General features: G+C 38.0%; 1 protein-coding gene across 1 annotated transcript in view; it reads left to right on the plus strand.

The window, feature by feature from the left end:
- The window catches only part of LOC143028484 (UNC93-like protein MFSD11), a 30,290-nt gene extending 19,169 nt beyond the window's left edge, over positions 1–11,121 (plus strand). Inside the window, exons 5-8 of the mRNA XM_076190658.1 lie at positions 821–989; positions 7,455–7,577; positions 9,061–9,235; positions 10,251–11,121. Coding sequence (XP_076046773.1) covers positions 821–989; positions 7,455–7,577; positions 9,061–9,235; positions 10,251–10,554 — 771 coding nt within the window. The 3' untranslated portion in view covers positions 10,555–11,121. The remainder of the gene's footprint in view (positions 1–820; positions 990–7,454; positions 7,578–9,060; positions 9,236–10,250) is intronic.
- Positions 11,122–11,344: the final 223 nt, after the last annotated feature.

The following is an 11,344-nucleotide window of genomic DNA, read 5'->3' on the forward strand; positions in this document are numbered from 1 at the left end:
GTTGGCATTTTTATATGTTATTTGTCTACCTTAGCTACCCCTTTAATCAGAAGATGGAGCTTCGCTCCACACACTGGTGAGTGATTGACAGCTCATGACCCGCGGAACCCTCTGGATTTCCTATGACGTCACGGTGGAGGTGCGCGGAAGGGGGGGGGGGTGCTCAACGTACCTTATAGTATTCGTTTTACCTTGGTCCAGACGGCCTTAGACGACACCGAATATATTCGTATGACCGCTCACGATAAAAACAAACATGGTGTCTCGACACTCTTGTCGAGCTACAAGTTACCGGTAGTGTATTACATCTTGAATATCGATGTTGATGCGGACAGATGCTTTAAAACTTAGATACCATAAATTATTGCTTAAGTAGTTTGTGCGAATATTAATAAAAAAAAACAACAACGAATATTATCGGAGTTGCCGGCAGTCAGTAATTAGTACGACCCTTTAGGGACGTTACGTTCAACACACGGAACCTACGGATAAACGGCTTCAGACCGGTAGTCCCCCATCCCCCTTTAGTCTGTAGTTTCTGGGTTCATCTGTATTTCTTTTCCAAGGATCAAATGTAGAGTGTGTGTGTTTTCCAGAGTTTCAATGACTGGAAACTTGTAGATTTCACAGCGACTGGCAATACTGGACTGGCATTGTATTTCTGAATACAACTTACTATTCCATTTTCTATTCCCATTTTTCCTCAAAAATTTCATTTCAGCTAATTCTCACTATCATCCTTCTAGCCATGTTCTTGAATTTTTCCCAATTATTAAGTAATAAACACCTGGGCTTCCTAATCATGTAATCTCTTTAACAGGTAGTAGCAATAATTGGTGTATTGATCATGCTGTTCCTCCCGAAACCTGGTTCCTCTAACAGTGGAAGAACCGAAAATCTTGGAGGTCCTTACCAAGCTCTGAAATCCTCCTTTGCCCTCTTCAGGACAAGGGACATGCTTTTCCTTTCAGTTACATTCTTTTATACAGGTTAGAGATGCTTTCATATTTTTTTTATCAGCCAGAACAAAACGATTAAGTTAATAACAATTTTAAAAGGTTAATTTGACTCATTCAAATTGTTGTTGTAACCTTTATTGTAACTGATTCACCATATTCAACTGATCAGACATCCCCCACCTCAATAATATAATAATAAACAAATAAAAAATAATAAAATAGAATAAATAGGAAATAATACATCTACACATCCACACCTACAGACTAACACACTTAGGTAAAGAAACAGTGTGTGCAAATACTATTCAAAATTTTAAGATACAAAGATGGGTCACCATGAGCATAGCTCCCTTCCCGTTTAATACAATTAGGTAAATACATCTACACCTACACGAATTTAAGAGCAAACTAGACATTGATGAATATAACTTTAGATATAGATGGATAGCTTTAGGTATTTGGGGTTGCATGTGGCAGGAAAAGGAGTGGAGGAAGTAAACTGTAGACTGAGAGAAGCAAGTGAATGACTGGGGGATTTAAAAGCGTCATGAGAAATAGGCATCTGGGAATGGATGCAAAGAGTATGAAGTGGTGATTGTGCTGATGGCATTGTATGGGGTAGAGACTTGGAATTTAAGAGAAGCAGAGAGAAATTTTTTAAACACATTTGAGATGAAATGTCTGAGAAGTATAGTACAAGTTACTTGGTTGGATTGAGTGAGAAATGAGATGAGGAGAGTAGGAGTGGAAAAGGAGATGGCAGATAGGGATGATGAAATATTATTGGTATGATTTGGACACATAGAGAGAATGAGTGATGAAAGACTAGTAAAAGGTGCGTGGAAGGAAGAGGTAGATGGAGTGAACTTGAGGGGACAATTGAGGATTAGATGGATGGGGTGAAGGAGGTATTGGGCAAGAGGGGAATGTCTGTTGAGCAAGGAAGGGAGAAGGCAGGAAATAGGAATGAAGCGGTAAGGGGTGTTTATATATGAATGATACTTTGATGCAGCCCAAAGGGATTTCTCCCCGTCTTCTGTTTTTTCTGCATAAGGGGACAGAGGGGGGGGTGTCGTCTCTGATTTAGCGATGCGGCCTTGCTGTGGATGTACTGTGTCTTGTTACATTGATTCTGACCCAGGACAGTGGGTGGGATACAGGGATGACCCATCATCCATGAGGAGCTAAGATGGGAGAGGGTAACAGGTAGTGGATGGGAGTGGAATGCGTGAGAATAGGTACACTTCTTTGACCTGGCTACCTCCGTTATATGGTGAAATTATATAATATACATACATACACACACACACATATATGTATATATATATATTACTGTACAATAATCTATGGGTGCGAGACTTGGAAACTGATGAAGGCGATGGAAACAAAGCTAAAGACTGCACAGAGGAGAATGGAGAGATCAACGGTGGGAATAATGCTGAAAGACTGAAAATTGGGTGAGAGAGCAGACTAGAGTGAGATATATTATGGAGGCAGTAAGAGAGAAAGTGGAATTGGGCAGGTAAGTTAGTGCGAACAACTGATGAGCGATGGAGCAAGTGTGTTACTGAGTGGACGCTGTGAGATGGGAAGTGTGGAAGAGGGAGACCAGACAGAAGCTGGAGAGACGAGATTGTGAAATTTGCAGGAGTGATGTGGCAGAGGTTGGCACGATCATTTGAATCATGGAATGCTATAAAGGAGGCTTTTGTTCAGCAGTGGTCTCAGGATGGCTGATTTGATTCACACACACATATATATACACTCAGCCCTCGATTTAGCGGACCTCGAATTTGCGTACAAAAAAGTGTGTCCGGCAGTAAAAATGAAATTCCGGACGAAGTCCGTAAAATAAAAATTTGTCCGATAGGTGTCCGGTAATAACGTATGTGCTTCAGTTTCTTCTTTATATGTAGTGTACATCATAATACATATGTACTGTAATTTTTATTACATATCTAATACGTATGTGCACGCCGAAACCTAACGGACAATTTTCAAAGTAATGGACTTCTGTCTGGTATCCAGTATAGGTAACAGACGGACCTGATTTTCAAATAACGGACTTTTGCAAATAACAGACAAGGGTCTGCATGCATTTGTCTATTAAATCGAGGGTTAAGTGTGTATATATATATGTTATATATATATATATATATATATATATATACACACACACACACACATACATCAAGGACTACTATTACACAGCACGTGCGCTCCCAGATCCCTGGGTCCGCTAGCAGCACAATGGAAGGTGAGGATAATAATTTCCAGGGATTTAAAGAGGGTGGGGGGGGGGATACCAACCTCCCCCGATTGACAAGACTAGAGGAGAAACTTGATAAGATGATCGAACATTGTGAAGACAGGTTCGGTAACGTAACCAACATTGCGCAGAGTTGAAAAGTTGGAAGAACTAGAGAAGGCGAACAAAAAATTTAACTAATGAAATAGAAGAATTAAAAAGACAGTTAAAAGAAGTAAAAGAGGAGAATGAAGAATTAAAGAGGAATAATAAAGACAATAAGGAGGCCATAGCAAAAGAAGCACAGGGTTGGAAAAAAAATCCAGGAAAACAGTAAAGTTGCATTTACTGACATAATTAAACAGCAAATGAAAGGACAAACTGAAGACTCAGTTATCAAAGTGATGAGACAGAAGGAGAATATAGTGAGGGACTTAGCAGATAAAAAGAAATGTATAATTATATTAGGAATGGAAGAGAAACATAACCTAGATAGAACTTCAAGAATCAGTGAGGAAAAAGAAAAAGTAAGCAGCTTACTAGAATTAGTTCAGGAAGATGAACCTGAAATCATGAAACAAATTGAAGAGATGTTTAGGTTCGGAAAATATAGTACAGATAAAACCAGACCAATTAAGATTAAATTCAGATCACAAGCAACAGCAGAGAATATCTTAGCAAAAACAGGGAAGCTAGCAGCAAGTGAACAATATAAAAAAGTATGGATAAAAAGAAAAATGAATAAAGAGGAAAGAGAGGAAGAAAAAATGAAAAGGAAAGAAGCTAAAGAAAAAAACGAAACCAGAACGGAGTCAGAAAAAGAAGAATTCTACTGGAGAGTAGTGAATATGAAATTGAGGAAATGGACCATAACAGAGAGAAACAAAAAAGAAACAGAGAATACAATGGAAGTAACAGAAAGTTAAGAGTGTATTACACAAATATAGATGGATTAATAACAGGACTGAATGAACTGAATGAGTATCTGAAGGAAAAAGAACCGGACATAATGGGAATTGTAGAGACAAAATTAAAAGGTCCACTACCACCCAACAGCATAGGACACAATGCATATAATTATTGGATTAGAAACAGAAAGATAAAACAAGGGGGTGGAGTTATGTTCCTGACTAAGAAGGATATAAACATGAAGAGTGTCACATATGGAAAGAATAGTGTAGAGATGATTATGATAGAAGTAGAAGACAGAGATAAGAAGAGTAGAAAGTTTGTAATAAACTACGTGCCCCCACAAACAGTCTCGTGGGAAGAGTGAACATAAATGTATGTTAGAAGACACAAGAATAACATCAAACAAGATAATGGAAGATGGAGGAAGAATAGTTATGATGGGCGACTTTAATTGCAAAGAAATCTGCTGGGAAGAGATGACCGTAAAGGGTGGAGAAGACTCATGGGGAAATGTTCTACTTGAGATGATTACTGACCACACAATGACACAATGGATTCAATAGAACACTAGGTATAGAAATGAAGAACCATCGAGACTAGACCTAATAATCACATCAGAACCTGAAATAGTGGAAAAGATAGAATACCTGGCACCAATAAGTAAAAGTGGCCACATATTGATAGAACTAGAACTAAATGAGAAAAAATACATGAAAAGAAATGAACAATATAGAAAAGGAAGATTGATGTATGAAATTTTTTTTTTTATAAAATAAGAGAATTCTTTCAAAATGAAAACCGGGAAAGAATACACAAAGAAGATACAACAGTAGAAGAGAAATGGGCTATTTTGACAAAAATCTATAAAAAAAGGAGTGGAAAAGTATGTCCCAAGACAAAAACAAGAAAAAGAATATGTAAAGTGCTGGTACAACAAAAGTTGTAGGGAGTTAAAAGACAAAAGAGACAAAGCTTGGACCAAATGGAAAAATACAAAAGACCTGAAAAATGGAAAATATATACTTGTTATAGAAATGAATATGTACAAGTGTGCAGAGAGGAAAAGAGAAAATATGAAAAAGATGTCATAGAAAAATGTAAAGATCAACCAAAACTATTCTACAGATTTGTAAACAACAAACTGAAAAACAAACAAGATTTGAAGAAATTAAGACAAGGAGTTGAATACACAGAGGAAATAGAAATGGCGGAAATTATGAACAGGCATTTTAAATCAGTGTTTACAAGGGAGAATATACAACCGGAAGAGATCGAATGGAAGGAGAAAGTCCCCCCTATGAAAGAAATAGAAGTAACAAAGAATGAAATAATGAAACACTTGAGTAATCTTGATGTTAGAAAATCGCATGGACCAGATGAAATAGCAAACTGGATTTTGAAAGAATGCAGAAATGAACTGGCAGACAAAATACATAGCATAATAAATAGTTCCTTGAAAGAAGGAAAAGTTCCAGAAGATTGGAAAAAAGCAAATATAGTACCTATATATAAAGGAGGAAATAAAGAAGACCCTACCAACTATAGACCAGTCTCTCTAACAAGTATAATAGCAAAAATTTGTGAAAGAATTGTCAAAAGTAGATGGGTAAAATATTTAGGAGAAAAAAAAAAAAAAAAAAAAAAAAAGTGCTAAACCCAAGGCAATTTGGATTCAGACAAGGACGATCATGCGTCACTAATTTAATATGTTTCTATTTAAGGCTAATAGATATAATACAAGAAAGAGATGGATGGGCTGATTGTGCATTTCTAGACCTAAAAAAAGCTTTTGACAAAGTACCACATAACAAGTTGCTTAAGAAATTAGAAACTGAAGGAGGAATACAGGGCAAACTGCTTAAATGGATGGAAGACTTTGCAAGAAAGAAAAATGAGAGTAGTGATAAGAGACAAACACTCAAAATGGGATGACGTAATAAGCGGTGTTCCACAAGGAACAGTTCTGGCCCCAATAATGTTTGCTATATATATTAATGGTATGGATGAAGAAATTGAAAGTTATATGAGCTTCTTTGCAGATGATGCAAAACTATTAAAAAAAGTGAACAGGGAAGAAGATTGAGTCACTACAGAGTGATCTCAATAAAGTATGGGAGATGGAGTTCAACACTAAAAAGTGTAGTATAATGGAATTTGGAAAAAGCAAAAACAGAATAACAGGATCATATAAATTGGGAGAAGGAATAAAAAAAAGTAGAAAATGAGAAGGACCTGGGAGTCATTGTTATGAATAATATGTCACCTGAGAAACATATAAATAAGATTTTAGGAGAAACTTATAATTTAATAAGAACAATCAAAGTGGCATTTACATACCTGGATGAAGAAATGGTGAAGAAAATTCTAATCATTCTGATAAGACCAAGATTGGAATATGCAGCAACAATGTGGTCACCAAGTACAAAAAAATGTATAAAAAACTTGAAAGAATACAAAGAGCAATTACAAAATTGGCACCAACACTCAAAACTATCATATGGAGAGAGACTAACAAAACTTGAACTACAGACACTAGAGCAAAGAAGAGAGGAGATTTGATAGCTATTTACAGAATCATGAAAGGCATAGAAATTATTGATAGAGAGAATCTGATAAAATGGGATGATAGAAATACAAGAGGGCACGGAAAGAAAATAAAAAAAGACAGCTATAGAAGAGATGTGAAAAAGAACAGCTTTCCTCACAGAGTAATAGACAGTTGGAACAAGTTAGATGAGAAAGTGGTGTGTGCAAAAACAATACATGAATTTAAAAATAGTTTAGATAAAATGAGATATGAAGATGGGACACCATGAGCATAGCTCCCCTTCCCGTAAAATACAACTATGTAAATACACACACACACATACATATATATATATACACACTATATTGTATCATATACCCAAAGTTTCCCCCTTTACCAGGGAGGCAGCCAAGTCATAAGGCATATACTCACTCATTCCACTCCTATCCCCACCCTTTCCTCCCTCTCATCTTAGCTCTTTATGGATGACGGATCATCCCTGTACCTGCCCACTGCCTTGGGTCAGAAGCAATGCGGTATACATATATTGCAGTAAGCAATGCATTATATGAATATATTTACATATACCTATGACATTTAGAAATGACAGGATCCCATGTGTAGTTCTTTTCCTATATATTACAATTAAGTATATGCTCAGAGGTCCACAAAATCTCTAAGTGACCTATGGTTAAACCAAGGCTGGTTTCCTGGGTATTGTTGGTCTCCTGCAAGAGAAAACTAAAACAACATTGACTGATCAGTTAAAACAACAATTACAGGGTTCATTTTTTTTTCATCTTGGCAGGTATTGAGTTGTCTTTCTTCAGTGGAGTGTACAGTGCTACCATCAGTTTCACCAATAGGTTCCCAGATTCAAAGAAACTTGTTGGACTCTCTGGCATCTGCATTGGTTGTGGAGAGATTCTTGGTAAGTTCATAAACAAGTGATGTTAAGGGATGAGATTATAATAAAGCAGACCTACCTTTTACTAGACTAGCAAAGAAAGTTATGAATTTATTTGATTGCAATCAGTTCAGTCTATCAAATTTCTTAAGGACCACATTTGATTAACCACCCTCCTAGTATAGTTCCACATAAACAAGGGAGGTAGTAAAATTCCATCCCCTACATACTCCACTCCCCTCTACCCTCTTCCCTCCCCCTTATCTTGGCACCTCCTGGATGACGGGTCATCCCTATCTTGCCCACTACCCTAGGTCAGAAGCAGTGCCGCAAGAAACAGCATATCCACAGCAAGGCCGCTTCATTAAATCTGTGACCCTCCCTCTCCATCCCCTCATGCAGAAAAGGAGATGGGAGAAATACCTTCGGGCTGCGTCAATTTATTTCTCATGCATACTGTACTCTCTCACCTGCCATCCCCCACCCACTCCCCCTCCTGCATCAAAGCATCATCCATACACAACCCTTCTCCATTCACCCCTATCTTTTGTCCTCTCCCTTGCTTCCTCAACAGACATTCCCCTTTTTCCCAATGCCCCTTCTACCCCATCCATCCATCTCATCCTAGGTTGACCCCTCATGTTCACTCCTTCCATCTCTGCCTTCCACAACTCTTTTACTAATCTTTCTTCACTTGTTCTTTCCATGTGTCCTAACCATCCCAAAACTCTTTCATCAACCATATCTCCCAATTCTCTTTCAACCCCTGTTTTTCTCACCTCCTCATTTCTCACTCTATCCAGCTTAGTAACCCCTATCATACTTCTCAGGCACCTCATCTCAAACACATTCAAACTCCTCTCTTCCTCCCTTATATTCCATGTTTCTGCTCCATACAGTGCTGTCGGCACAATAACTTCTTCATACAATCTCTTCTTAGCATCCATTTCCCAAATGTCTCTCATTACAATTTTTAATCCACCAAGGCATTTACTCGCTTCTCTCAATCTACATTCTACCTCCACCCACACTCCTCCCTTTCCTGCCACATTTGCACCCAAGTATCTAAAACTATCCACTTCCTCCAGTCTCTCCCTTAATACTCAATTCCAATCTGCTGCCACTCTCTCCCTTTGTACATCTCATCACCTTACTCTTACCCACATTTATCTTCAACTTCCTTCTTTCACACACCTTCCCAAATTCTATCACTAACTTCCTCAATCACTCCTCTGATCCTGCCACAAGCACAGCATCGTTAGAAAAAAACTGGCTCATTTCCCACTCTTCTCCATTTTCTTTAACCATCTCCAATCCCTGACCCACTACCCTTCCATTTACCCAGACAACACAATATCTTCCTTGGGTGATTTGTAGGCCAATTTAGTGGCTGTTGCCATTTGTCTGGGAGTCATGGGCCTTCTGCAAGAGACCTGGAGCAGTGGATTGATTTATTCAGCCACATAAATATCATTATGCTAACATGCATCATCTTTTCACTCAACAGGAGGAGCAGTTTTTGGCACATTTGAAAAGAAAACCAACAAGTTTGGCCGTGACCCCATTGTAATTTTAGGCTACTTCATACACACTGTCTGTTTCTATCTCATCTTCATCAACCTTCCATCTACTGCACCTCTTGGAGATACGTTGGATCCCTCTTATCTTCAAGGACTGCCAAGGTAAGAAAAATGGTGTTGGAAGAGAAGGAATTTAGATTAGTGGAAAATAATTAAATTTGCTTGTAAGGTGATGGGAATTTTAAGGGAAGAATATTACAAGACTGTCAGGACCCTAATCAGGAACAACTCAATGGTGCTGATATATGCACAAACTGAAAAATAAGTCAACATGCAGGTAACTTATTCTCTTTTGTACTGGGTAACACCTATCCTTTTTATATCAACTGCTGCCAGATTTTGAGGTGGTGAGGAACATATGCCAGAAGGTGCATTGATGTCACCACCTCTGCCCTCTGCACTTGGATTGGAAATGGATTTGGGGTATAACCAGCTTTTTCCTAGTACATTCCAAGGTGATGCAGGAACATGTTTAGAGTGAGAATGTGGAATTCTACTAAAATTTGAGCCAAATTAAAATTGAACAAAATTTTATCAATGGGACCCATACATCCATGGGTACAGACTTGCAACTCATTAGATTACTGGAAAAGACCCATAGATTTACAGATATTCTCAGTAATACTGTACACTGTAGGTACCAATGTAGGAAGACTAAGGTCTGCAATAAGACTTTTGTGATCCCCATCTTGCTGTAAAGAAGAGACTTGGATTCTCAGCAATGCTTTGGTAACGTATATAGATGCCTTCTGCAAGTCTCCCAAGAGAATCACAGGGTGTGACTGGACAGAGATCAGCCCCAGGTGTATTGGACAATGATATAAGACTGGTATCTTGTCTCCAAGCACCAGCTGAGCCACTACAGTCATGAGGCTAACCTCCTGGATAATGGCCAAGATCACTGGATGAATTTTTTATAGATGACTCAGTGAGGCTAAGAGGGTACCCATATGGGATATAGTTATGGCTAATAAATGTGCCTTAAAACAGCAAGGGGAAGTCTGCCCTTGTTAGTAATTATCCACAGGGCTGGAGATGGGCAAGTGTGAAAACTAGAGATGTCCATTATTAATGGTTCTGTGTTCGTTCAAGCAATAACAGTTCTACTTTTTTTCAGTGAAGTGATAGCGCTTTTCTGCAGCTTCCTCCTTGGCTTGGGTGATGCGTGCTACAACACTCAAATCTACTCCATTCTTGGTAGCATCTATGCTGACCAATCAGGACCAGCCTTTGCTCTTTTCAAATTTACACAATCGTTCTCAGCTGCTGCCTGCTTCTTCTACTCAAGTGTATTAGAACTGAACTGGCACCTGCTGATTATGGTCATCTTCAGTACTCTAGGCACCCTTACCTTCTGTTCAGTGGAATGGAGATCTGCCTCTAGGGAAAAAGCAAAGCCTGACACTGTGGCATATGGCTAGTGAAAAGAAGAGGGTAGTTGGTGGTTATGTGTAATTTGTTAGGTCTGTTGTTTGTTTGTGAAGTTACAACCATTGTTAAAAATGGTGATGACTACATTATTTTCAAAATTTGTAACATAGTATCTACATACATCAAAGAATAATAAAAGGCTAAAAAAAATGTAAATAAAACAAAATACAATACCATTCAGAAAGGGTAAGGGAGGGATTACACCAGTTTACAATAAACTACTAGAAGAGGGAGTACTTATACTCCCTTTTTGAAAGATTCCTAGTCATAGGTTGGTGGGAGAACATCAGAAGGAGGAAGGAAGTTTTCAAGTAAAAAGAAAGCTATGCAAAGGGATTTTGTACAGAGATGGAGTTAAGATATTTCAGACAATCTAGTACTATATTATCTCAAAGATGGGGAGACAAGCAGTTATCAAGTTTTGAAGAACAGTCAACACAAAAATAGTGATAGAAGAGAGATGTATCGCTGTAGTAAGGAATAGGAAGGTAAAATCTACTAATGAAAAGGTAGGAGGCTTGATAGGCCAAACACTTTTCAAGATTTGGGTCCAGACATACAAAAAAGAAATAATAATAATAAAACAAGAAAAATAACATTCTGTACAACATTTAGGACTAGATATCCAAGTAAAATGATCTGATATTAGTCTAACCAAAATCACTACCAGTCACAGGGTCTTAAATGGTTAATGCAGATTATTTTTTTAATGGAACTACGAGTCATTGCACAACAGCCTCTCAGATCTAGATCCAAGTATTTATTTTCCATATAACAAGT

The sequence above is a fragment of the Oratosquilla oratoria genome, chromosome 9, assembly GCF_046742065.1.
Source record: "Oratosquilla oratoria isolate Oo_2021 chromosome 9, ASM4674206v1, whole genome shotgun sequence".
Classification (NCBI taxonomy): domain Eukaryota; kingdom Metazoa; phylum Arthropoda; class Malacostraca; order Stomatopoda; family Squillidae; genus Oratosquilla; species Oratosquilla oratoria.